The sequence below is a fragment of the Aegilops tauschii genome, chromosome 6, assembly GCF_002575655.3.
Source record: "Aegilops tauschii subsp. strangulata cultivar AL8/78 chromosome 6, Aet v6.0, whole genome shotgun sequence".
NCBI classification, from domain to species: Eukaryota; Viridiplantae; Streptophyta; class Magnoliopsida; order Poales; family Poaceae; genus Aegilops; species Aegilops tauschii.
The window spans coordinates 26,943,571-26,970,364 of NC_053040.3; the positions used below are offsets into that span (position 1 = coordinate 26,943,571).

The window sequence follows — 26,794 nt, forward strand, 5'->3', positions numbered from 1 at the left end:
CGGATTTTGAACCGTACACCAATTTGATTGAGTTGGCCCATCAAGCCACGAAGGTAGAGAGATAAGAGCAAGGAGACTTCAGATACTCGATACACCCTCAAGTAGTGATCCCTCAATCTCCAAAACTCCGACAACTCAATCAAGTCAACCTACAAATACCTACAAACAACGTTCAACATCAAGTGCCACCATGGCCTCCACCAACAATAAAAGCAAGATTGAATGCTTCACTTGCAACGGTTGTGGGCACAAGACCTATAAGTGTCCCCCAATAAGCACACCATGGTGATCAACAAAGGAAGAATCTGTAAGTGAAGGTGAATTGGAAGCTTTTGAAAGATGTTGCTAGGCACCAAGATGTCAACAAATAAGAAGATTATGAAGTCTATTGCGAAAATGATTTGAGCCCAACTCTTGTTGTCTTGAAGACCTTGACCATCCAACAACAATATCAAGCCAAACAACATTGCAACCTCTTCCACCCCAAAGCCTGCATTAATGGACAATCCATCAAAGCCATAATCGATGGCGGAAGTTGTCACAACTTGGCAAGTGTGATGTTGTTTCCCATGGTTGTTTGCCACCTACTCGTGGGAAGACCATGGAAATATGAGCGAGGAGTCATCCAAAATGGACGCACCAACTTTATAGCCTTGAAGGAAGCACAAAGTAGTGCATCCTCCGTCCTATGTCACCAAGCCATATTCATTGCCGACAAGACTCGAGCGTCGAGAAGAACTACACAAGAAATTGAGAGAAGATGAGTAAGGGAGCGAGCCACTTCAAAGTAAGTGGGTGCCACAAGCCAAACATGAGTGCATCCATGATGAGTGCTCATAAGAAAAGGGCCTTTTAGCTACCAAATCCGAGTTGAGTAAACTTAGTGAGAACCCATCAATCCTTCATTTTGTACTCATGTAAACCCCTCACACACTTTGCCTAGCTCTATATCTCATGTTTTGTGGGAGTTCACCAAAGTTTTCCCATCAGAGATACCACCGCGACTTCCTCCTCTACGAGGCATCGAACAACAGATTGACCTCATACCCGTCACTCCACTTCCGAACCGTCCATCTTACCACGTGTTAAGACGAAACAAAGGAAATACTATGTCAAGTACGTAAGCTATTTGACAAGGAGTAAGTACGCGAAAGCTTAAGCCCGCTGATACGTCTTAAATGTATTCGTAATTTTTGTAGGTTCAATGCTTTAATAACACTGAATATGCATGTTGTTATGATTTACTTGAATTATAACATATTAATAAAGTGTCAAGTGCCAGGTCTTCTTTTTTAAGTGCTTTTGTTCCAAGAAAAATAGATATTTTACACTTTGCCTAGCTCTACGGGGAAAATTTGAAAAATAAAAAACAAGAGTTTTATAATCTTGCCTTATTCTTAATATAATTTATGCTCTTTTGAAGCATCTCACGGTATGGTTAAGCATGAAAGATTGGCTTGTTTTTTTCCTTTTACTTTTTACTAGTCTATTCTTATGTTATTTTTTTCTTTCCTTCCATGGATTCTTTGGTCAACAGTTGTATACTTGGCAACTTGCCGCAGCTTGTGCCTCCCTTGGCAATTGGTTGTAGCAGATTAAGCACTAAGCTTGCTGCCAGTAACAATATGCTTTGCTAAAAAAAGCACATCATATCTTGCAACAGAATATTTCAACATTGGTCAGCTAATCCTTGCAAGCATATTAACATGCCACACCAGAAAAAAGATAAAAAAATGGTCCATCCAAGATTTGAATTAAAATTTTGTTGTACAGTAGGTCACACAAATGGTTCAAGAAGCAAAACATGGGCCATCTAAAATTAAATGGAAATGACATTGTGCGACAGTGATAATAGCCGCTCTAGTCTTTTACCATGGCATTTGTTGCAAGGCTCCAGAACAGTTAACTTAACTGTAGATGGAACTTTATTCTCAATGTATGTTCTGATAGCCGAGAGCGTCCTAGGGGTTTCCACGAGAATAGGATCCGCCATGGGAACACACCAATTGTCGCCGCCTTCATCATAACACCTATTCCCACAAATGGTGTCCAATGTAAGACACTCAAGTGACACCGCGTTCTTGAGAATATAACATGTCAGTTCAATCAAGCACTTCGCAGAGCTGAAACCACTGATCTTCACGCTCTTGAGGTGGCCATGGTGGTGCTCAGGCATGTGCCTCAGTTGTGAATCCACAAAAATCGATTCATGCACCATACGCCGCTGAGTCACCTGACAATAAAAAGGATAATATGATTCAGTTAACTGGACCCAGACTGATCGGATGGCGTTGCAGGACGAATTAAATGAACAGCGCCACAGACTTACATCTAATGTCAAAGTCTCCAGGGAAGGAGAAGCATCCAGGAAAGAAACCAGAGAAAAATAGTCATATGCCCCGGAACCGTTTGGTTCTAATCTCAAAACAATGGTCAGGTGCTTAAGGTAGAGGAATTTGGTAGGCAGCATTGGTGCATCAACCACCTGCGCGCACAAAACTTCATGTATCAGATACACTCTGCACAAGATATTATGACTAATATAATATGTATATATATATATCTAACCTACAACACATTATCTTGTAGAGAATATATACCTCACGCTGTGATTCTATGTAAAGAGTTTCAATATTTGGCAGAACGGGTGGTAGCTTGGCACGGGCATCATAGATAAGATTGCTTTGTACCAAGTATAGTTTCTTCATTTGCCATGTTTCCACAAGTGAGAAGTCTAACCTGCATCCTGATCTAAGGCGGAGACTAGAGAGATTTGGAGCTTTGCTCTCTATCACTCCCAATCTCTGGCATACTAAAATATGAAGCCCGCTGAGCCGCTGCAGGGCACTAGATAATTTCAGACATTTAATCTCATCACAACCAGTAAGATGTAATAGCTCCAAAGCAAGCGAGTTGGAAAGAAGGCGCTCTAACTCATTCCATGTGATGCTCAAATGACAGAGGTACAGGCGTGTTAGGCTTCTCAAGGGGCCAAGTTCAACTATGCGATGGAGGACACAGAGACCAAGTCTAAGGCACCGAAGCGAGTTTCCAACCCTGTCAGATAAAAGCGCGCATGGGAAGTTGTATGTTCTCTTTGCTCCAGACAACGGGCATGGGAAGTTGTATTTTCCAGTTGTTTGAGACATTGATGCAGACAACATGAAGGTGAGTTCTTCAAGCCCAGGCTTAAGAGCAATTTGAAGCCAACTGTCAAGATAACTGAAGTCATCGAGCCCATTCATTCGAGCGTAGTCAAGCTTGAATGTTTTCAAGCTGCCTTTGTGTTCCCTGAGAATGCAGTCAATCTTGTGGTGGACATTCTCTCCACTCGCACTTTCTTTCGAGCCAATTGTATCTTTATTAAAGATGAGGCCGGAATGGTATCTCCACGAATGTAAAAAGGGAAAGCCAATTGTATCCTTATCAAAGATGAGATTGGGATGGTATCTCCACGAATTTAAAAAGGCGTGAGATGCGCAAGCAGCACGAGCAGCTTCACGCATTGGCATTAAGGAGTGTATACGAAACAATATGTCCTGCACACACAAGCATGGGATAATAAAAGGTCAACATTGAGAACCTAAGGTCATTAGTTCAACCGGAGAAAGAAAAACAGTAGAACCACATGGAGCAGTGCAAAGGAACATGTAGCCCCCCACACAATTGCACAGGGTGCGCTACTTTAGATAGTAGGCAGTGCAAAGGCACTAACTTTGCTAGGGAAACTCAGCAACCCATAGAGAAGTTTTGCTAACAGTGTTAAACAAACGGCAAAGATAGCATATCTGAATGGCACACCATTAAACAGAATCTGCCAATCTAGCAGTTACACATCCTATGATAAACCAGAACCGGGGTAACTAAGATGAAGAGATAATTGTTCAAGAAGACCATAAAGATGAAGAAAAGGGCAAGCAATGCAGAGTTCAATTCATAAATCCAAAATTTGTTATGGATTTAGGTAGCACAAAATTGCACAAAAGCTAAAAAATCAAACCTATGGCATCTATATATAGAACAATTGTGAAAAATCTTGTTATCTTTTTATAGATTTATTTATTTAGGCACCGCAATAGAAGAATCGATGATTTGGAGAGGTTGTGAAGCAGGTGGAAAGATGAATCATTTCTCCAATTTCTTCTGTAATGACTATGCCAATCAATGATCGCTCGAACTTTGTTACAGCACAAGACGACCAAAAAAAGAAATTTTCTCTGTCACATCAGTATATATGTGACCAAAAGGATCTTTTCTCTGTTTGCAAATCGTAATACCATGCAGCTAGCCGAGCATAGTCACGAGAATTAATTAGTCTGATGAGAGTAGTCGCAGTGATATCATGCTTGCGATCATCAAAACTTCACCGCCTCCGTACCTCAGGAAGCGCCTTGATTACCGTTCTCCTAATTTTACCAGATTGAGAATCATCGCCATCGTCATCTTGTTGACAGGGCGATCCCTTCCTTTTACCCGTCCTTGAGGCCGTAAGCCGACGACCTGCGACAGGGAAAAAAAAGGAGTATGGTCACGGATTCACGGTACCCTAGCGGCCTAGACATGGATAGAAGAAAGCATAAAATTCACCCAATCTGTCGACATCTTTTCTTTTCCCCACCTGAAACTCCCCCTTGCTGACGCCGCGGCCGGTCGCTCTGCAGAGACACGAGCCTGTTCAGCCCTAGCATCCCCATGGACGAGCAGACGACGATACCTTCCTCCCTCGGATCGGATCTGGCCGAGAAAGCACTTCAGATCTCAACTCCCTCTCGAGCTCTCCTTATCAATCTCTGTTTTTGGTCGAGAAATCACTTCTGTTCTTGAACTCAGCTTCGAGCAGGCGCCGGAGCCGACGGGCGGGCGGCGGCGGGGCTATCAACTGCTAGTAAGTACGGAGAGTATATGCTTTTTTCTTTCCTTCGGGTGATGGACAGCTGCGATGAGGCCTGCCCAAGATACCTTCTTCCCAGGGATTCTTGTCAGGATTGCTCTCTCTTTCGAACTGTCACGATCTTTAAGAGCGCCTCCAGCCGAACTCCTAGAAGGCTTCGACTCCTCAAAATTCATGTGTTCTTTTTTAATTCCCTTTTTTATAAGATAATAAGTTAGGCAGCTATGTGCGCCGGCGCGCTGGCCCAACTGTTGGGCCGGTCGAGCCCCAGCCGTTCGATGCAGCGTGCGATGCAGTCCCTTCAACCGCCAGATCAGATCCTCCGCCTGATCTGTGGTTTTCTTCCCCAAATCATGTCACCGTGCGCGGAGAGAAGAAAAGCCGAAAGCGAGCACCACCGGCCTTCACGCGCCGTGCTTGCAACTCGTCTCTGTCGTTCGCATCCCTCATCGCCGGCCCCTCATCGCTGACCGTCGTGTTTTTGCAGCTCATCGCCATGACGGGTCGCCGCTTCGACTTCACGCCGTTGTAGCACCGGCTGCAGTTCACCACCCCAATGGTTGCAACGCTAGGTGCGCCGTCGGACACCCTCGCCGACGACGCTTGCCGTCGGGTGCATCCCGCTTGCATCGTCATCGTCTCCCTGGTTGCCACTTCCATCTATCGCCATCGAAGCAAAATAACTCATTGGTGGAAGCTTTGCAAGTTGCCAGTTGCAACAAATCAGAGCTCCATCGTCGACATGCACCTTATCTGAAGAACTCCGGCCATCGGCGATGCAGCAAAATTGGTCGTCGGTTGTAGCAAAAACTAACAAAGTTTGTAACAAATGGTCGCCGATGAAGCTTTTTTTCATGGCCATTGAAGCTTTTTCACTCACCGGATGAATCTTTTTCATGCACTGGTTGAAGCTTTTTCCGTTTTTGCTACAAACACGAAGACGGCAAAAGTGTGGCCGGCGACGACGGTTGCGAATTTGTTGCAACCGGCAGTGGAAAAAGCTACCTCTGGCGACCAAATTTGCTACAACGGGTGTGCGGTGGTGCAACCGGAGCATGGGTGGTGCGACGAGCCGGCGACATAGGTGACCACGGCCGGCAACAACGCGGGGGGAAAGGAAGAAGAAAACACAGCCACGGGAGGGATGCGGCTGGAGGTAGGGGATGAAGGTGTGCGGTTGGAAAAAGATAAGGGAGGAGGGTGCGATCTACGTGGGGCCTAAAAAACGCGTCTCACATGGGGGTGCTGTTTTGGTGGGCGCGGGATGCCAGCGAGGCTCGCGGCCGGCGGAAAATTCGGCCGGCGCACCGGTCACAATCGTTTCCCTAATAAGTTGGCGAACTCCCAGAACCTTTAACAAAAGTGTTTGCCGCCTCTCAAAGTTGAGAGAGCAAAATCAAGCCTTAGCAAAAGATTTCCTCTCTCTTACACGACCGCCTCTTTCTCTTATTCGGCTGCATGCACGGCGTCGCCTTGTTGTGTTCTTTGCCTTCAACGACCACCCCGCACCCGGTTGACACCCCGTGGCCCCGCCAACCTCCGGCTGCCAAATTTTGATGAACACCCGCAAACTTTTCTTTTACACTTTTGTCTTCTTGTGGTCTTTGCCCACGACGGCGCTTCTATTCATCGTCCCTAGCTTGGCGGCGTTCCCCTTGTCATCTCCAGTCACACGCAACGAAACTCCTACACCTACGTAACTAAGTTATGGAAATTGTCTCATAAATCTCTCTCCTCCCCTTGATTTTCAGGGTGGCCCCCCTTCCGCTAAAACTTGCCAAATAATATCGTACACTAAATTTCATAACTATTTCACATAGGCGTGGCAAAGCTCCACTAGCAAAGGTGCAACACACGCGAAGAAACACCTACAAAGGAAAAGCTCATGTACACTAAGAAAATGTACATGAAAAGTGGTCGTCGGCCATCTTTGCCGATTCGGATGAATTTCATTATGGACCACGCCATTGTGCCACTAAGATAAAGATGAGTGGAAGAAATCATTCAGATGAGCGCCCAAGTCATAGCCCGTGTAGGAGGAATTTTGGCTACTTTCTCGACTACTTCCTCTTACACTTATGTCACACACGGTAATTCTGTCAAATTGCTTCCGTGCTACATCTATCCTAGGTCCTAGCTAACTCATGGATACCATATAGTGACGTGAAGTCGTCGTTGGCCATGTGGAAAGAAGAAGGAAGAAGGAAGAAGAAAGAAGGAAGAAACAGGAGAGACTTTTCCATGTGGGGTTTAGTTCGTTTGAGGAGTTTGTTCATGTTCACGGTTTTTTAGTTCCTCAAATTCAGTTAAGGTTTGAGTAGAAGTTTGAAGAGTTATATTTTAGGAGTTCGGTCAGAGATGCCTCAACTAGGCTATTCCTATGTCACTGGGTTCGGTCATATTTTGGTCATCTCTCTCTCTCTCTCTCTCTCTCTCTCTCTCTCTCTCTCTCTCTCTCTCTCTCTCTCTCTCTCTCTCTCTCTCTCTCGTTCCATGATAGACGATATGTATTCCACTAGTATTGAAATTTCTCATCTCTAAAAAAGCTTTCTCCACCCTTTATAGATAAAACAAACCACGATGTCCATACAGTATGTTTAGGTACTGAGAAAAAATAAACAATGGCCTGCAAGGGCAACAATACAAACATGCCCTAATGAAAAAATATGGAAAAACGCCACGAAGAGGCCAACAAATCAATGGGTAGAAGGCATTGCAAGGCGGCGCCCTGCCACAATCAGAGCACCCATCATGCCGCCTAACCTATCTCGGCCTTGTTGCCTAGAGAGCGAATGTTAGTGCTGCAAAAGGCTAGAAATTTGAAAATAAAGTCTTGTTACACGTCGAAAGAAGACCTACTCGTCTTGTTACACGTCATCCAAAGGGTCCATGTCATCATCACAAACACTAACCAAAAGAGGTGTCGCCTCGTACTACTATGGTTGGCCTGAGTTTCCAGAAACTCAGCCAGGTCCTGGGCTCCCACTCAGGCCCGAGAGCTTCATAGACAAAGCTCCAAAGGAAACATGTAGCGGGTAGACGAAGAAGATGTGGGTTTCATACTCCAGAACGCCACAAAGAGGGCAAAGCCCATAGCTAGGCCCTTGCCGCTTAACCATTTCCATTCCCGATGGGAGGTGACCACATAGAAGCTGCCATACGAAAATCTTGATCTTCTATGGAAGGGACGTTTTCCACAGAGGTGTGGTGCATGCACGAGTCAGCTCACGGTATAGAGTATGATATGCCGAGCTGACAGAGAAGAGCCCTGATGGGGCAAAGTGCGAAGATATGACGTCTAGATAGTCCGGAAGTATTGGTGAGAGGGCCGCCCGAAGGTTGGGCCAGCTACGGTTTGCTCATGCCCAAATGTTTGTCGGAACGAGACATTCCAATTCCCATCGTGGGCGCACGAGGCAACGAAAATCATCGGGTCCAAGCAAATAGCAAACAGATTCGGGAACTCGGCACAAAGTGGAGATCGTCCCAGCCATAGATCTAGCCAGAAGAGGGTCCCGTCTCCATTGCCTATGGAGATGAAAAGTCCAAGTCAAATCTCATGCCAGCGATGGATCTAACCAGAAGGGGGTCCCATCTCTAGTGCCTATGGAGATGGAGAACAAGTCGAATCTCATCCTTCATTGACTACATAGACTTCCATAATGGGACCCCTTCTACGCTCACAAGTGAGAAAAGGGTAGCCTTGCAAGTACTTGGCTTTAATAAGCTGCAGCCACAAGCCCCCGTCGTCCCTGATAATCCTTCAAACCCATCTCAAAATCAAGGCCAAATTCATGCGATGGGACACAGGAATACCTTATTTGTACTCTTTTGAAGCATTTTCACGATAATCCCTGAAAATAATTGTATCCTCTTACCTTATTCTTAAAATAATTTTTGTGCTCTTTTGAAGCGTCTCACGGTATGTTCAAACATGAAAGATTGGCTTGTTTTTTTTCCTTTATACTTTTTAAAATAGTATTTTTTGGGTCAAGAGTTGTATTCCTTGGCAACTTGCCGCAGCTTGTGCCTCTCTTGGCAATTGGTTGTAGCAGATTAAGCACTAAGTTTGGCTGCCAGTAACAATATAGTTTGAGAAAAAAACCACAGCACATCTTGCAACTGAGTATCTCAACATTGGCCAGCTAATCCTTGCAACCATATCAACGAAAAAGGGTTTCCCACCGCTTTATATTATAAAGCAACCGCACCAAGATGCGACAACATCAAAGGTTCAAGGTTCAAAGGAAAGCAAGGAGTGCAACAAGGTACAAAATAGGTTCAGCTGGGGCACAGCACAACAAACCCTTGCAACCATATCAACATGCCACACCAGGAAAAATATAAAAATGTCCATCCAAGATTGAACTAAAAATTTGTTGTACAGTAGGGTCACACATAAATAGTTCAAGATACAAAACATGGCTCATTTAGAACTAAATGTAAATGACACCATGTCACGACTGCGATAATACCCGCTCTAGTCCATTAGCATGGCATTTGCTGCAAGGCTCCAGAACAGTTAAGTGAACTGTAGGTGGAACTTTATTCTCAATGTGTGTTTTGATAGCCAAGAGTGCCCAAGGAATTTCCATGAGAATGCCATCCGTCATGGGAGTACACCAGTTGTCCTCGCCTTGATCATCACACCTACTCCCATATATGGTGTCCAATGTAAGACACTCAAGTGACACCGCGTTCTTGAGAATATAACATGTTAGTTCAACCACGCACTTCGCAGAGTTGAAACCGCTAATCTTGACGTTCTTGAGGTGGCCATGGTGGTGTTCAGGCATGTGCCTCAGTTGTGAATCCGCAAAAATTGATTTATGCACCATACGCCGCTGAGTCACCTGACGATAAAAAGGATAGTATGATTCAGTTAACCGGACCCAGACTGATCGGATGACTTTGCAGGCTGAAATAAATGAACAGAGTTACCGCCTTACATCTAATATCAAAGTCTCCAAGGAAGGAGAAGCGTCGAGGAAAGAAACCAGAGAAAAGTAGTCATATGCTCGGGAAACAATTGCTCCTGATCTCACAGTGATGGTCAGGTGCTTAAGGTGGAGGAATTTGGTAGGCAGCATTGGTGCATCAACCACCTGCACAAGAACGATGTCATGTATCAGATACACCAGATACTAGCCTAATTTAACCAAATATACCGCTGGCCTACAACACCCTACATTGTGGAGAATATATACCTCTCTCGATGATTGTATGGCAAGAGTTTCAATATTTGGCATAAGGGATGGCAGCTTGGCACGAGCATCACGGATAAGGTTTGTTTGTTGCAATTCTAGTTCCTTTATTGGCAATGTTTCCACAAGTGAGAAGTCTAACCAGTTTCCGCAAAGGTATAAACCGGAGAGATTTGGAGCTTTGCTCTCTATCACTTTCAGTCTCTCGCACGCTAAAACACTAAGCGCGCTGAGCCGCTGCAGAGCACAAGGTAGCTTCAGGCATTCAATCTCAGGGCAACTAATAAGATCCAGTAGCTCCAAAGTAAGAGAGTTGAAAATAAGGCACTCTAACTCATTCCATGTAATGCTCACACGCCACAGATACAGGCTTTTCAGGCTTCTCAAGGGGCCCAGTTCAACTGTGGGATGGAGGGCACAAAATTGGAGTCTAAGGTACCGAAGTGAGTTTCGAACCCCGGCAGATAAAAGCGAGCATGGGAAGTTGTACTTTCGCTTCGTTTCAGACAACACGAGGGTGAGTTCTTCGATCCCTGGTTTAAGAGCAATCTGAAGCCAACGGTCAAAATAACTAGTGCCGGTGAACCCGCGCGTGCCATAGTAGTCAATGTTGAATGTTTTCAAGCAGCCAGAGTGGTTCCTGAGAATGCGGTCAATCTTGTCGTCAAAATTCTCTCCACACGCACCTCTCTTCAAGCCAATCGTATCCTTAGTGAAGAGGAGATTGGAATGACATCTCCAGGATTGGAAAAAGGTGGGAGATATGCAAGCAGTACGAGCAGCTTCACGCATTGGCAGTAGGGAATGTATGCGAAACAATATGTCCTGCACACACAAGCATTGGATAAAATCAAGATTGAGATTGTGAGGCACATTAGCTCGACTGGAAAAAGAAAATCAGTATAACCACACAGAGTAACATCGTACCCCAGGTAGCCCTCCACACGGTTGCGCAGGGTATGGGTTAATTGATCAAGACCATAAGGGCAAAGAAAAAGTCGAAAAATACAGAGTTCAGTGCATAAATAAAATGATGTATTCTGGATTCAGGTAGCACAAATTGCACATAAGGAAAAAACAATTAAATCTATAACATCTAGAGCACAGCTGTGAAATCTTGTTATGGTTTTACAGGTTTTAGATACCACGGTAGCAGAATCAATGCTTTGGAGAGGGTCGTGATCGAAACGGTAGCAGAATCAATGCTTTGGAGAGGGTTGTGATCGAAGCAGGTGGAAAGATGAATCATTTTTCCAATTTCTTCTAGAATAAATATGCAATCATTGATCGCATGAAGTTTGCGACAGCACAACACTAGCGTCATATATAGTGCTAGTCGTCGCTCCTTCTGTTAATTTCTATAAGCCCTGCAAAATCAGAGTTTTGACCATCATTTTTCAGCTCCGTCTGTTGACAGTTAGAAAATCATAATGGTCGGCAAGTGCTTATGAATACGAACCCAGGCGTATCAATTTTGAAGCACATGACTCACAGTTTACTACTCCCTTTGTTCGGAAATAAGTGATGTTGTTTTAGTTGAAACAACGTCACTTGTCTCCGGAAGTTGCACCTTCTAAGAAAAGAAGAGTAATTACAAAAACACACGAGTTACAGTAGTAGGAGTACAAATTAGCAGATAGAAGAGTTACAGTTACTAGAACGAATCGTCGAATTTCTCACTCATTCAGTAAAGACCGTCCTTTTGGTGTCAACGTTAGGATGCGACCAGAAATATATTTCCTCTATTCATAAATCCCTCCCTCGGTCCGGAAAAACTTGTCGCTCAAGCGGATGTATCTAGCACTGGCGGTATTATGCTTAGCGTAGTCCCGATCGAGAATTAGTCTGATAGAGTGATGGGAGTAGTCCCGATGTCATGATGCATGCTACTATTGTTGTTGCAATAATCAGAATTCAACGCATCGGTAGTGGGTACCTCGGGAAGGTCTGGGATTGAGCTCCGCGTTGCTTTGCCAGACTGAGAATCGCCATCGACGCCGCCTTGTTCTCCACAGGTGGATCCCTTTCTTTTACCCGTTGTCGTTGAGGCCATGAGCCGACCTGCGCTGCGACGGAAGGAAAAAGGGGGTCGTTATGGATGGATATATACAAGAAAAAAGCAGAGAAGGCGCCCGATCTGATCGTGAGTAAACCTATATATATGCAGGCAGGGTGTCACCCACCTGAATCTCCCCGTTGCTTCCTCGCGCCAAAAAAGGTTAGAGCTCTAATGAGCGAGTGGCCGACGAACGAACCCTTCCTCCCTCGGATTGGATCTGGCAGCAGCTCGATTGCCCTCCTCCAGATCTCAACTCCTATCCAGCTCTGCTCTCCTTGTCTATCCTTGTTTCTGGCTCCGTTTTGTACTCAACTTCGAGCCGGCGACGGAGCCGGCGGGCGGGCGGGGCTACCAAGTGCGAGTAATTTTTAGGGGATCTTTTTTATTTCCTTTTTCTTGAGTTTTTTCTTTGACAAAATAATTTCATTTTCTTCCAGATGATTGTGCGGTATGCGACGGACCGGCCCATGGTCTGCTCTTCCCACACCACGACTAGTCAAAAAAATTGTCTGGAAAAAGGACTAGTCAAAAAATGTTCAAAATTTTCGAAAAAGTTCAGGAATTAAAAATGTAAAAATCTGGACAAAACCCAGCCCCAAAGAGACAAAAAAAAAACCCACAGAAAACAGAGCAACAAAAAAAAGCAAAGAAAGAAAAAACAGAAGAAAAAGCTCGGAAGCTTCCTATTACCGGTAGGAAAAAGCCAAGCGTACATGAGCTGGCACATCGAATAGCGACAACCCCTCCTGCACATTTTTACATTTTATGTATACATCAGGAATTTTTTATACATGTTTAACATTTTTGTAATACATGATCAACATTTTTAGAAATGTATGTTTCATGACTTTTCTCATACACATTGTACATTTTTGGTATATACCAGGAATATTATTTAATACATGCTTAATATTTTTAAAAATATATGATTAACAGTTTTTAATATATATTTTTAGAAAAATATGTTCAAGTTTTTTAATATATGTTCTAGATTTTTCATATAAATTAGGAGCATATTTTCGGTACACATTTATTATTTTTTAAATAGATGATTAACATTTTTTTTTCAAACTTGTGTGTTTCATGACTACTTTTGTTATACACATTTTTCATTGTCTGGTACATCTCAGGAATATCTTATATACAAGGATACATTTTCCAAATATATGATTAAATTCTTTTGATACGCAATTATTTAAAAAAATTATACATGTTCTAAATTTTTATATACATCAGGGACATATTTTTATAAATGTTTAACATTTTTTTCAAATGCCTGATTAACATTTTTCAAACACATGATCAATTTGTTTTCAGACATATTGTATTTTTTTTGTACACATTTTCGTATACATGAGAAGCATTTTTTATATACACATTTAATATTTTACAAATGTTGGATTAATATTTTACAAATGTTAGATTGACATTTTTCAAATGTTTGATGTTGATTGTTTTTGTAATATATTTATTTTAAATATTTGGAGGTATAAAAACAAGTGAAAAAGAGAAAGCAAAGAACAAAAAAGGGTGAAAAGAAAAACAAAAAAACAAGTTGTGGCCTTCCACGCGCCTGGGCCGGCTCATCTCGCGCCTCTTTTCTGGCCAGGCTAGGTGAAGGGCAAGAGCATTGTCGGCGCTAACAAAGGACTACTTGAGACGAAAAGTCCATTCTAGACCCGAGCTCATATGCTCCCGCATGAACAGTAAAATCGAAAAAAAATCAAAAAAAATTCAAAAATTTTCAATTTTTTTTTGAGAGAAACATTGACAAAAGTTCTAAGTGCCTGCAAAAATTCATCATGAAATCACATTCCTGTAAGGCGTGGCAAAAAAAAACAAATTCAGTGCTTCAAAATGCGTTTGAAAGTAGCTTTTTTCAGAGTACTGTTTTTGTTTTTTTTGCCACGCCTTCTAGGAATGTGATTTCATGACGAATTTTTGCAGGCACTTAGAACTTTTGTCAATGTTTCTCTAAAAAAAATTGAAATTTTTTGAATTTTTTTCGATTTTACTGTTCACCCGAGCTCATTTGAGCTCGGGTGCAGATTAGCCGCGTCTCTACTTGAGACAACTATGAAGACCATGAATATGAAAGTGGGTGAGCTAGATGGTGTCTTTGTCGCTGAAGGAAAGATAGGCGAGCTTGCGAATGTAACGCGATGGCTGGCCGGCGGTTGAAAACATTGATACAACGAGACCTTTTTAGCGGCAGTGCTGAAGGACACGTAAGCTTGCATGGAGCCTCGCCCATCATTCGGTCATCCATGGGGTTGACGACAACTTATTTGTCATCCAGATTTTGTGTCTTGGCAATTGGAAGAAGGTGATGTTCTAGAACCTTGGATCTTCCATGGACTAATGGTGCTGATTGGAGAGTATGGTGGACGTGATCCACCCTGAATCTGTGAAGCTCGACGGTATGGTAGTTTGGACACAAATTCATAGCATCCCCGACCTCTATTGCAGCCATGCAATTATTGATGAGCTAGCTTGGAGGGTGACATTATCAGGAGTGTAGAGATGAACGCCATAAGGTACTTTGAAGGCAATTATGTACGGGCGAGAGCGAGCATCGAAGTGAGTAAATCCATCATCCATTTTGTTCCACTAAATGTTGTTGGAAAAGAGAGGTTGCTTGAATGTCAAATATGCGAAGATTGGCTATTTGTGTGGCGTGCTAGGGCATGGCATGAGGAGTGTTGGGACGAAATCCACCTAACGGATAAGAAGGAATATTGTAAATGGCTCATCGCCAGGAGGAGGACGTCAGTAACAGGCCAATGCATGATCAGGGAAACTGAGACATATGGCCATAGCACTTGGTGATTAACCGCAACCATGGACGTAGATGGCACATGTATGGTGATGTTCAGGACATGATCAGGGTGATTCAATTGTTGTTGTTTTTTTTACATGTTTTTGAATTTTCAGGAAAACCGGTTTTTTTCAGGCTAAAAAAATCCCAAAATAAATCAGGAGAAGTTTTGCATCCAGAAGCTCCCGATGGCAACTGACATAGGCCTGGGGTGGCCAACAGCCCCCACGCGGCTAGGGGTGCATGGTGGGGCCGCGGGGGGTCCTGGTGCTCCGTTCCATCGCCTGTCAACAACACGTACGCCTTTATATACTCCTGAAAACCCCTGTGATTTAAGAGCCTAATTTTTTCAACGCCACACACCTCTATTTCGTGACAATCCAATCTGAAGGCCTTTTCCGGAACTCCACTGGAGGGGAAATTCTTCATGGTGGCCGTCTCCGTCAACTTGAAGGCCACCATGATCGCATGTGAGTAGCTTTCTTTTGACTATGGATCCATAAGTACTGGTACTTCCTGTAACACTCATGCGGGAGTCAACATTCAAGGCTTTAATTGACATCTGCAAAGAGCCAACAGATATGCCTCGCCAATCAACCCAACATTGTATTTGTGTTGTTATCAAGTATGACCATATAGCAAGCTAACTTGATTTCTTCCAGCATGTCTAGCGTATGTCTCGCACGAAAGCATCCTCTCGGACTGAAAAGGTAGATATATAAACAACATAAACTGCTAATTTATGAAGAAATATACATCGTTTCATGTTAGAATTTTTCTTCTTCTAATTTAACAACATGGTGCATAAGAATGCAAGTAGGTGCAAAATCTATTATCAATTGTAAATATGCATCAAGGAGATCATGTCAAGGAAAATGTACCATGATAAAAAAATGCAAATATATTATAGCTATAAATAGTAAAACTAGTTGAGAAATATCTAGCTCGGGTAGCATGATATAACAACAGAAGGTATAAAAAAGTGCATCTGACTACCATTACATTACATAGGAAGGTGTAGATGGCCAATTATGTTAAATTGGTTTGTCATTGTCAATTTTAGTCACTTCAAAGTATCAACTCAATAATGTCAACTATTTATAAACCTAATACCTAACCTCAAGCATGCGGTATATGTTCTGCACAAACACTATTCACCTAAATAGTAAAAAATAACCATAATAATATAATGTTTCGATACACATGCAATTATATGAAAATAATGAACTCTTGGGTTAGATTAGGACATAAATAAATATAGTCATAGCCATATCAAAAGTACATATGCACAGATCTAAAAAACGACCATTTTAGACAGCTTGTTGGCGTGAGGTACTGGCAAAAACTTGCGTCAGAACATTATCTTCCAGCTCCAACCAAACTATTGTACGAACAAAATTTGTAAGATGTAACTTAAAAATGTGTGTACTTGCTCTAAGATGCAGTTCGCGCAATTTATTGACCATGGGAAATTTAAAATATATCAGAATAAATTTTTTTGAGTGTGAAAAAAGACTCAAATCATCAACACAAATACTTTAACGACTTGCACATTCTGGTGAACAAAACACAGCAAGACACATATGCAAGCAACGTTGGCCAACCCATCCAGCCCATCTCAGGCGCGCATTGACAAAATGGGTCCACTCGCTCTCCAAAGACACAATACACCATGGAGTTTAATTTTCTGGGACCTTCGTGTTTTAAGGGATGACGTTAACGCGAAGAAAAACAACGTTAATTTGTACTAAACTTTCTTACTTTTTTGTTGTTTGTTTTTTTGATATTTGATCTTAGGTGTATACTGGCTACCATTTCAAACACTAGCACAAATAATAAACATTGGTTCAAAGAAAATGTTCACTGATTTATTTTGGGGACCACTAAAAAACCATGCCTCCTCTACACCATTAATGTATCCTCCTCTACACATCGGTGCTATATATACATTCACGTCTATTCAAGTGATCTTAAATATCAGACACAGAGATTTGTGGTAAAACAAAATATCTCAAGGATATTGGATGTTAAGTCATCTCTAGCAGATCCATTATCATAAAAGTTTTAAACCTTCCCCCTATTCCATTTTCCTAATTTTTAAGGGGTTAAACATTTGCACATCTAGCAGATCTCCTAAAAATTAATTCATTTGAAACACACATTTAAACTAGTTCATTCCATAATTTGACCTATAAGTAACACATAAGCATCATGCATAGCATAGTTAAATGGCCAATTGCCTACTAAATCAACACTACATACTAGATACACTACTCATTGTCGCCTAACCTAAGAACATCATCAGTGCAATGCCATGTAGACATATGATCCTGCCATAGAAGTCCAGTTTGTCGAAGCGGAGCCAAGCAACTTTGTGGTTCCAACATCACATAACCGTGGCACAAAGTCAGATTCAAGCAGGATACTATTCAAAGTGATGTCGCGATGAACGATGGGTAGTCATCTGTTAGAAATGTCAAAAGTATGGCATGTACCCATAGTCCCGCAATTTTCTCCAACATCTGACTCCATCTATGTCCAGTTTAAAGAGTAAGGTAAAACTAACCATAGTGCACGTAAGAAGAATAACCAAATCAAAAGTTTGAAAGTTTTTTTAAAAAATTACTATTATTTAAAGAAAAAAAACAGAACTATAATAATTAACTCATAAATTTTCAAAAAATTGTTTCTCATTCACAACGAAAAGGGCATGCCGGTGCAACCTCATGGATGGAGCCATGGGAGGAGGGGACCCATCCCCCCCCCCCCCCCAATTTTGAGAAAAACACATACCCCCGAAAAGTTCATATTAACAAAAAAATGCTTGGCCCTCCCAAAAGTTCAATAATTTATGGTTGCCACCTCCCCGTTGTTTGTTTCATTGTTATGGACATTGCAGCCTAAGAGCAATCTCGAATAAATGATGTAGACCGCATGAAGCCGTGCTTCGCATATATTGACTGCCTATCGGGCTCATATGTAAACATGCTCGTGCATTGCAACGGGAGAAATAAATACACGCACGTTCCTGTCAACAAATCTATATTGTCACCTGTCCTCTAAAGCACCATCGTTGATAGGGGTCACATTGTCGGCCTAATTCACGACGAAAGTGATCAATCCAAGTGTGATGAGCTTGACCATGACACTCTAGCACGCCACTTCATGGGCCCTTTCCTGCACCGACTTCTAATGTTTATAGGCGCCACCCCGATCTCATCTAAAGTTGTTCATGCACCATCACCACACAAGATGTAATGGGAAACACTTCAAGCCAGACATATGAAGACTCTCAATCACCAGACAACCTTTTTCTCCACATTGATCTGTTTTTCGTCTCACGGTCGTGGGATGGTTAGATTACCGTTCCAACATCCCGTATTATTGGCCAAAGAAAAAGGAAAACAGAAATATCCTCACAATCCCACGACCCGTTCCTCCACTTTCGTCGTCCAGTTTCCTTCATCCTCTCCTCTGGCAGCCATTTCCTGGACTATAACTATTCAGATCTAGCTCTCTATTATCCACCGTGGCGCCCGACGAGCCCTCCTCCCCTTCGTCCTGGGGTTCTTCTTGTTGTAGGCGACCAGCTTGATCTCGAGCGTGGACTTATTTATCTAAAACCACCACACTTGAGGCTAGGGTAACAACTTAGTACCACATGTGAGGCAGGGCACAAGGAACCATCAAATTTGTGCCTAACGAATAACGAAGAGCACTGACTGTGTGATAAGCTCGCGATAACAGCTAAACTGAAAAGTTGGGCCCACGTGTGAGGCTGGCGTGGCAAAGATCAAACAAAGAATAGAACTTGGACCAGCTTATTGGTGGCAAAAAAATATGCATGTCAATGACTCAATGTTCATCTTCATCCCATCTGCTCTTTCTATGGGGCAATTCATCGAGCAGCTTCTATAAGCACTGACGAGGAGCTTGACGCCAACGAACTGCTCTGTTGTGGCGAACCAGCACCTCCACGAGAGCACCTAGCGCGCCGAGCTGCTCCGCCAGCCGCCGCGCTAGCTACCCCGGCGAGCCACGGGCGACGCGCGTACCGCCGCACGAACCACCCTCAGGTCGCCGCTGCGCCCGTCGGGCGCCGCCACCTATCTGCCACAGCTGCAGAAGACCACCATTGGCGCCGCCCGGCGGAACGGCCGTGGAAGAAAAGCAGCGGCGGCTCGCAAGCTTGAGGAGGCGGAGACCAGGCGAGGCCATTGGTGTACGCGCCTGTGGTGGGGAGATTACGCCCGTGTTGCGGCCACTGCGGCTACTTGGGGATGACCTCAACGCTGCGAGGGAGCTCCTCGACGAGCCGGTGCGGTGCCGAGCACGAGCAGACCGAGCCACCATGGGCGCCGCCCGAGCTTCTTCCTTCCGTGGCTGCTGGCCGGTTCCCCGATGCGCCGCCGCGCGGCCTCGCCTGGTCGTGGCTGCGGTCAAGGGCTAGCAACATGCCCGTTCTACTCCGAGAGCAGGGCACCAATGGCGGCGAGCAGACGAGATTTCCGAGCGCCCATAGCCTGTTCGTTGAAATGCCCAGGACAAAAGGAGATGGAGATGTAAAATATCGCGAGCTTATCACACAATCGGTGCTCTTCGTTATTCGTTAGGCACAAATTTGGTGATTCCTCGTGCCCTGCTTGAGATGTGGTACTAAGTTGTGACCTTGGCTGGGTAATTAACTCTCGAGCGCGAGGTAGCGCGGGCAAAAAGGAGCTCCGGATATGACTGTGGCGGTACGGCACCATCCTGCCCATCGTGTTGGAATACAGCGCCGACGGCCTCCCTCAAGGCGGCGGCCATGGGGGCCTTCTTGTTGAGCAGCTCATCGATCTGGGCATGCTTTAGCTGCTCCATCGCCATCTCCCGACAGCGTCGTTGAATACCTAGCCACCTGCTTATGCCTTTAACAATGGCGCAACAAGTGTTGGGGTGCCTCACCAACAGTGCGGTGTAGGTTGTTCTTCACGATGGCGGGCTACCGTCCTTCTTCACAGCGACGACATGACCATCGACAGTCTTACAAAGTCACCCCTCCAATGACGATGAGGCTGTCATCAGTATGTACGGAATTCACACTTTTCCCTATTTTTTGTTGATGTAAGCTCACATACTCTCCAATTAAGAACAATGAAATTGGTTAAAGATTCACAAATTTTCCAGCCAAATCGTGCAACCATACATGTTACTTTGCGAGTTCAATATTCTGTGCTTCCATCAACTATCTAATCTGTTGTCATAGACTGAAGTCATTGCTTCATTTTTTATGAATATTGACGTAATTGCACATCACGTAAGTCTGCATCCAAATGTTGGCAGCAAGCATTGCTTTTTCGCTAAGGTGAAATGCATATGCTTCTACACAGTATCAGTTATGTTGTGGTTGTCAAAATTGATGCTTCTGATATCCATAATTTGTTGGCATCATAAATTTGTTTCCTTGGTGGATCGGAGTTTGTTTGTTTTGATCGACAGAGCCATGTTTCTATCATTTTTCTCATGTTGATGTTTTAAATAGTCCAAAGCATTCTTTTCAACACTAAGTTTGTGCTCCCTACATTTTTCACATATTTGTGTTGCTCATAATTCAAGTCAAAACTTTTCATACATCCTTACCTTCCCAATTTCAAATTTCCATGCTTCTATATGGTACTATTTATGTTGAGATAGCATAATCCGTATGTTTCCATATGTCATGTTCCCTGTGCATCCCACATGTGTTTCTGCAGTCTAGATTTGCTATTTGCATCAACACCACATAATTTGTCCGTTTGATCATCTGGTTCTCAGTACTATCTAGCAAAATGGCATGATTATGCTGCCGTAAATTGCAACTACTAATGTAAAGAAAATGACAAGAGAACAGAGTAGAGAGAGAAAAAGACAGCAACATGCTGTTCGGTGGTGTCATGAGTGGTGTATGCACATGTGAACCAACATTATCTTTTGATTCCCTTTGTCTTATTGCCTAGTGGTGGTATGCAACGCATGCTCAAGATTCCTTTTATTTTTGTAACTTTTGAAGACTTTGGTGACATGCTGACAAAAGAGAAGGAAACAGAACTTGGTGCCATCTGACCAAACGATTGCTGCCAGGTTGTTATCTTAAGGCAATCAGGTAACATGCATGATGGGAGGTGTCTTTCCAAGGTACTGATGGCATTCTAGAGCTCACCGTCCGGGAGTCTTGCTTGGACCTGCCACTGCCATTGCTACTCCACTGCAAAGGCAGAAGAACTAGGTAAGGTAAGCAGTTCCTTTTTCCTTAGTCCAGTGTTTTGAGGTGGCTAGTAATCAAATCAGCTTCCAGTGTCCTTGTTTTCAGATTATCCAGCATATTTTCTGTTGATTTTTTTGGGTTCATGGGCAGTGGTGATACTTTTGTGAACGGGTCGAGTGTTGACTGTCGAAGAAATTAGTGAAGACTGAAGAACAAGTGAAGCTACTGTTGTTTGTGTCTGAAACTATATTAGCTCGGGATCTTAATGCATCCAGATTTTCCATGGCTGCCTGCACCTGAAACTTGGATCACGCAAGAGTTGAGATGAACATTTGGTTGCGTATTGTGCTTCTAGGTGCTTGAATTGCAGATCATAGTTAGGGATGCAAGTCCAGTGATTTCACTTGGTTTAAATTCCATCCCAGTTTAATTGTATATCGAATTTTGAATTTTTGTCAAGCAATTTTAGTAGCACGGGTCAATTGGCCCGTCCAGCTGACGCATTTGCATTCCTAACCATATGTGTCCCGATGTTTTAAGTGAGGATTCTCATTTTCTTCTCTTGTCAGCGCAATCAATAAGAAAATATACATGATCTTCGTACCGCGTGCTGAACATATTTGCCTGAATTGCAGATTTTTAGGTTAGCCCAGTATACTGTCTCCCTATTGTCAGACATGCAAGACTCTCAGTCTGCTTTCAAGAAAGAAGATCCGTTGGGAATGGATGCAATGTCATCTGAAGAATATGCTTCGCAGTCCAAGTTGCTGCAAGAATTCACCAATGTCCCAAGCATTGAAAGTGCTTGGCTTTTCAAAACCAACAATGGTAGGACTGATATTTCTATCTGTACCTTGTTCACAATCATCATCTAGTTCTTCTCAATCAGGAGCTATATCAAAGCTGGTCTGATTAAAGCGTTCCTCGCTACATTATTGCAGAAGACAGATCCAGAGCAATGTTTTCCATTAGTCAGCCGGACCTGCTGGCAAACAAGAAGAGGAAATATATTTTGCATTCCCATATTGTGACACATGGAACCATGCCTCTCGAGTGTCATTGGTCTCCTTTCCCTATTGAAATGACCGGAGTGTCGGCTGTCGTTCCATCCCCTTCGGGGTCAAAGCTTCTGGTGGTGCGGAACGGGGAGAAAGGTTCGCGTACGACACTTCAGATTGTGAATCAATCACATGTGGAGAAAGAGATACATGTTGATCAGTCTATCCATGGTCCACTTTACACCGATGAGTGGTAAATGTGCAGCATGAAGTCTGCATTTCCAGTCTCTGCTTCACTGCTATATGTAACATATGACATTATGTTTGTTCTCGGTACTGCAGGTTTCATGGGATTTCCTGGAACCATGAAGAGACCTTCATAGCATACATCGCTGAACAGACACCTCGACCGAAACCAGCTTTCGACGATGCCGGATATAGAAAGGGAGGCTCTTCTGAGGAAGACTGTAATAGCTGGAGAGGACAGGGGGATTGGGAAGAGGACTGGGGTGAAACTTACTCCAGAAAGGGGAGACCCTCGTTGTTTGTTCTTGATATTGCTAGGTCTCTGTCTTAGCACACCTTCATTGCCAATCCTTAATCCAAAAGTATGGCTTACTAAACCAAGCATGTATATATTGATCAGTTGATGTGCTTTGGTGCATGCAGTGGAGAAGTACGTGCTGCTAGAGGCGTTCCAAAATCAATCAGTGCTGGTCAAGTTGTTTGGGCTCCGCCATCTTCAAGTGGTCATCAGAAGCTTTTGGTCTTCGTGGGATGGTTAGAACACAACGGGTTTCAGAGCACCGCTAGGAAACTCGGCATCAAGTACTGTTCTAACAGGCCATGTTCTCTCTATGCAATTCATTCCCCTTTTGAAGAAGAACCAAATGCCGATAACGCGTCAGATAGGTGAGCTCATGTTGTAACTCTGGAATTTTAGTGTATCTGCATATACTACAGTTTTGTTCAAATGGAAGGAGAAAGTAACTCTTAACTGCTATGTATGTAATATGATGGATCCCTTTTGTTCTTCCAGTGGTAGTGAGTCAGTACCTGCTTCAGTAGCAACGAACTTAACCCCAAGCATAAGCAGCGCTTTATTTCCACGGTTCAGGTAATGCCTGTATTAATAATACTCTTGCACCTTCTTGAAAGAATTCAAACTGATGCTTTTCACCGAGGATAGTGGGGCACATAATGCTCATCTTTTCTGTCAACAGCAAGGATGGAAAACTGCTGGTGTTTCTATCTTCGAAATGTGCAGTAGATAGTGGGGCACACAATGCCACAGATTCGCTGCATAGAATCAACTGGCCTTCTGACTGGAAAGCAGATGAACAACTCAGCGTGACCGATGTGGTATGGTCACATATATAACCTGCTTATCTCAATATGATCTGCGCTCTGAACCATATTTGAATTACGCCAGGTTCCTGTTGTAATGTGCCCTCAAGATGGATGTTTTCCTGGCCTATACTGCTCAGCCATGCTGTCTGATCCTTGGCTTTCTGATCATTGCACAATGGTGTTGACATCTGCTTGGAGAAGTACTGAAGTGATGCTGTCAATAGATGTGTTAAGGTAAATGAATAAAATAAAAGTTGCCGGCATGCACCTTAAAGGATCACTTTTCATATTATTATTTTTGTTTCATTTGGCAGTGGGGAAGTAACTAGAATAAGTCCACAAGACTCAGATTACTCATGGAGCACCCTTGCAATAAGTGGCAACAATGTCCTCTCTGGTAATTCTACTTGCGATCAGAGGCAGTGTGTGTATGCATATAATCTTCTTATTTTCAGTGCTAACATATGTTTCTCTCCTGACCGTACTAGTGTCGAGTAGCCCCATCGACCCTCCTCAAATTAGGTATGGTCGTCGAGCGTCAACAGAGGATCATGATGGCCGTTGCGCATGGGTTTGGGACGAAGTTACGAGTCCGTTGACAGCAGCCAGTAACAAGGTTCCTTGCAGACTGCTGCAAATTTCTCAGTAGTATACACATTTTCTTTGCTCAATAATTTACTCAAACATGCATCACTGGTTTTTGTGTGCCGCAGGTGAAGGCTTTGTTATCTCATCACAAGTTGAGCATACTCAGAATCCCGGTCCCTGACCCCTCTGATGAACTGTCTGACGGTACTGCTTCATCATGCAAACAAATGTTGTGAGCTACTATTATGTACCATCATCCTTCACTAGATTATGTATACTTTTTCCTATCCTCAGGTGGTCGGCTTCAATTTGAGGCCATCTTTGTGTCCTGCGAGGATAGTTCACAGAAACCAACTGTTTTAATTCTTCATGGTGGCCCACACTCAGCATCTGTATCAAGCTACTCGAAATCATCGGCGTTTCTCGCGTCACTTGGGTTTAATCTGCTGATTGTAAATTACAGGTAAGCAGGTTTTTTTTTTATCTTGAAATTTCTCTGCAATTCTGGTAAATGATAACCAATGGGTGTTCGTGTGCCATCATCATCATCTTACTCATGCTTTGGTATAAATAAAAAAGAGGTACGCTGGGCTACGGGGAGGAGGCTTTGCAATCACTCCCTGGGAAGGTTGGATCTCAGGTGGGTGGGTACTCTCCAATTGTGTTGTTGATGGTTGTCCTTGTCAACAAAATCAAATAAATTTCTGAACTGTGTTGAACAGGATGTCCAAGATTGTCTTGCGGCACTAGACCACGTGATCGAGGAAGGACTGGTGGATGCATCCAGAGTAGCGGTTGTTGGGATCTCGCACGGTGGCTTCTTGACAACCCACTTGATTGGCCAGGTGAGCATCCTAGCAACCATGAGAGGCACAGTTGACTGCTTGATACTTGCATTTATATTTCTTCTTCTTCTTCTTCTTCTTCTTTTCGTAGTTAATTTGTCACTTGTCCAGGCTCCTGAGAGATTTGCTGTGGCGGCGGCTCGAAACCCGGTCTGTAACCTGTCACTGATGATTGGGACCACAGACATCCCAGACTGGTGCTACGCCGTGGCCTGCGGGACTGAAGCGAGGCGTCTCGCCTCTGAATCACCTTCACTTGATCATCTTCGAATCTTCCACCAGAAATCACCAATTGCCCATATTTCAAAAGTATGTCCTTCCTTCATTCCTTGATGCCCTGTAGTTGTCGGAACTGGAGCAGTGGGACGATGAAAAACATGTTAGGGTAAACTCGACTGATTCTGATTCTGCAGGTGAAAGCACCTTTGCTTATGCTTCTCGGAGGAGCAGATCTCCGGGTACCCATGTCCAATGGCCTACAGGTACGCGCATCCATTGTTCGACATATTTCTAGCATTTTACATCTATCTAACAAACTTACCAACAAATATGAAACGCTCTTCTGCTTATATATACCTTCTTTCCGTGTTGTTACCGGCCATTTCAGTATGCAAGGGCTCTGAGAGAAAGAGGAGGCGAGGTCAAAACCATCATGTTCCCAGAGGACACGCACGAAATCGACATGTAAGCCAGACTAAACTGATTCCCCCTCTCATTTTGGGATTCTTGTCATTGTCGTTTCACCTTGGTTCGGATTAATTTGGTTTGCAGACCGCGGTCGGATTTTGAGAGCTTCCTCAACATGGGGGTCTGGTTCAAGAAATATCTGAAACAGATCTGAGCCAGAGATTTCGAGGGCTTCCTCAACATAGCCAGATAACTTCAAAGGTTTTTTGAAGAAATATTTTTTCTTTGTGAGGCGATCAAAGCATTTGAGAATCGACAATAACAAAGTATTTTTTCCTAAATAATGAGCCTAAAGAGAGTGATAATCTGGACTTGTTTCCGAGTACAGTATGCATTAATAGTAACACATCGCTGGACGGGGCGGCATAACCAGCAAGTCAGTGACGAACACACAACAAGTGACCATACGCAACGCGCCCAACATCTGTCTAGTTCTTGGTCGACGCAGCCTAGGAAGAGGTGAGACTGAATTCTGTTTGTGAACAAACCAATCAACAGTAGAAGTTTTTTTCAAAAACCGACGGTGTTTTCAATTTAAGCCCAGCTGATTGAGGACATCTGTATAGTAACTTATAAGGTGCATAGAAAACAAATGAGGGCATCTTCAACGCAGACCATCAAATGCTCACAAACACGTCCAGCCGGGAGGGCATCGGTCATCCAACCATATCCATCAAATGTATGTCCATTGTCCAACAGACAGAGGAGAGAGAAGGAAGAGAGAGGAAAAACTGGGTTTGTGGTGAGGTTTGAGGCAGAGTTGGTAGTGCCTGGGCCATGTCCCGACTCCCCTAGAACTCCCCTGAGTTTGAGGACTGTCTGTGGGATTTCAAACTGTTGGGCTAAGTCCCTCCACAAGGAAGGTGTGTTGGCAGCCCAAAATCAGCCCGTAAGTCCAACATGTAGCGTGTCTTTACTTTTAGTAGAGTAGTTGACCATGCCTTTACTTTTACACGCTCTCTCTTCTCTTCTGTAACGGACGTTGTAGCGTGTATTAGAACACTTAGGTGCTTGCGCCGCTAAACCCCTTTACCCCTTCCTTTGAACCATGTTGCATACAATAGTTTAGGTCCGTGCAAGTCTTGCTGAGTACGTCATGTACTCACCCTTGTTATAACCATAATCTCAGAG

General features: G+C 43.6%; 3 protein-coding genes across 12 annotated transcripts; 1 reads left to right on the forward strand and 2 right to left on the reverse strand.

The window, feature by feature from the left end:
- Positions 1–1,726: 1,726 nt before the first annotated feature.
- On the reverse strand, positions 1,727–4,978 carry LOC109786583 (uncharacterized). Of its 2 annotated transcripts, XM_040391737.3 has the most exons (5): positions 4,619–4,978; positions 4,379–4,500; positions 2,601–3,539; positions 2,330–2,485; positions 1,727–2,233 (listed from the first exon to the last, which is right to left on the reverse strand). In XM_040391737.3, the coding sequence occupies exons 1-5, from the start codon at positions 4,692–4,694 to the stop codon at positions 1,820–1,822; spliced, it is 1,707 nt and encodes a 568-aa protein (XP_040247671.1). In that variant the 5' UTR covers positions 4,695–4,978; the 3' UTR covers positions 1,727–1,819. The 2 variants fall into 2 exon arrangements, with proteins under 2 accessions (XP_040247671.1, XP_073356986.1); XM_073500885.1 differs by lacking the exon at positions 2,601–3,539 and having other exon boundaries at positions 4,619–4,969.
- Positions 4,979–9,254: 4,276 nt separating this feature from the next.
- LOC109786578 (putative F-box/FBD/LRR-repeat protein At5g56810) lies at positions 9,255–12,517 on the reverse strand. Of its 2 annotated transcripts, XM_073500886.1 has the most exons (6): positions 12,032–12,156; positions 11,555–11,665; positions 11,023–11,462; positions 10,099–10,920; positions 9,841–9,996; positions 9,255–9,744 (listed from the first exon to the last, which is right to left on the reverse strand). In XM_073500886.1, the coding sequence occupies exons 4-6, from the start codon at positions 10,885–10,887 to the stop codon at positions 9,349–9,351; spliced, it is 1,341 nt and encodes a 446-aa protein (XP_073356987.1). In that variant the 5' UTR covers positions 10,888–10,920; positions 11,023–11,462; positions 11,555–11,665; positions 12,032–12,156; the 3' UTR covers positions 9,255–9,348. The 2 variants fall into 2 exon arrangements, with proteins under 2 accessions (XP_073356987.1, XP_020200738.1); XM_020345149.4 differs by lacking the exons at positions 11,023–11,462; positions 11,555–11,665 and adding an exon at positions 12,279–12,517.
- An 8,474-nt stretch (positions 12,518–20,991) lies between these two features.
- Positions 20,992–25,968, forward strand: LOC109786579 (acylamino-acid-releasing enzyme 2). 8 transcript variants are annotated; one of them, XR_005759133.3, is made up of 18 exons: positions 20,992–21,221; positions 21,831–22,023; positions 22,137–22,446; positions 22,536–22,757; positions 22,863–23,105; positions 23,233–23,310; positions 23,417–23,555; positions 23,626–23,777; positions 23,858–23,940; positions 24,032–24,159; positions 24,257–24,335; positions 24,426–24,594; positions 24,711–24,771; positions 24,854–24,976; positions 25,068–25,285; positions 25,390–25,458; positions 25,584–25,660; positions 25,748–25,968. XR_005759133.3 is itself a non-coding variant. In XM_020345151.4 (18 exons), exons 2-18 carry the CDS (start codon positions 21,873–21,875, stop codon positions 25,815–25,817), a joined length of 2,352 nt encoding a protein of 783 aa, XP_020200740.1. In that variant the 5' UTR covers positions 20,992–21,221; positions 21,831–21,872; the 3' UTR covers positions 25,818–25,968. The 8 variants fall into 8 exon arrangements, 5 of the variants coding, with proteins under 5 accessions (XP_020200740.1, XP_020200741.1, XP_020200745.1 ...); XM_020345151.4 differs by having other exon boundaries at positions 25,088–25,285; XR_012187042.1 differs by having other exon boundaries at positions 21,022–21,221; positions 21,839–22,023.
- The last annotated feature ends 826 nt before the right edge of the window (positions 25,969–26,794 follow it).

Excerpts from the sequence above, each read along its gene's own strand:
- LOC109786578 (XM_020345149.4), bottom strand. The coding sequence starts at position 12,148 with ATGGCCTCAACGACAACGGGTAAAAGAAAGGGATCCACCTGTGGAGAA. Across the intron at positions 9,997-10,098 it reads CCATACAATCATCGAGAGAG|GTGGTTGATGCACCAATGCT; the intron begins GTATATATTCTC and ends GTTCTTGTGCAG. Across the intron at positions 9,745-9,840 it reads TGGAGACTTTGATATTAGAT|GTGACTCAGCGGCGTATGGT; the intron begins GTAAGGCGGTAA and ends TTTTATCGTCAG.
- LOC109786579 (XM_020345151.4), top strand. The coding sequence starts at position 21,873 with ATGCAAGACTCTCAGTCTGCTTTCAAGAAAGAAGATCCGTTGGGAATG. Across the intron at positions 22,024-22,136 it reads GCTTTTCAAAACCAACAATG|AAGACAGATCCAGAGCAATG; the intron begins GTAGGACTGATA and ends ACATTATTGCAG. Across the intron at positions 23,311-23,416 it reads GCTTTATTTCCACGGTTCAG|CAAGGATGGAAAACTGCTGG; the intron begins GTAATGCCTGTA and ends TTCTGTCAACAG.
- LOC109786583 (XM_040391737.3), bottom strand. The coding sequence starts at position 4,694 with ATGGGGATGCTAGGGCTGAACAGGCTCGTGTCTCTGCAGAGCGACCGG. Across the intron at positions 4,501-4,618 it reads TCAGCAAGGGGGAGTTTCAG|GTCGTCGGCTTACGGCCTCA; the intron begins GTGGGGAAAAGA and ends TCCCTGTCGCAG. Across the intron at positions 2,486-2,600 it reads ACATAGAATCACAGCGTGAG|GTGGTTGATGCACCAATGCT; the intron begins GTATATATTCTC and ends TTGTGCGCGCAG.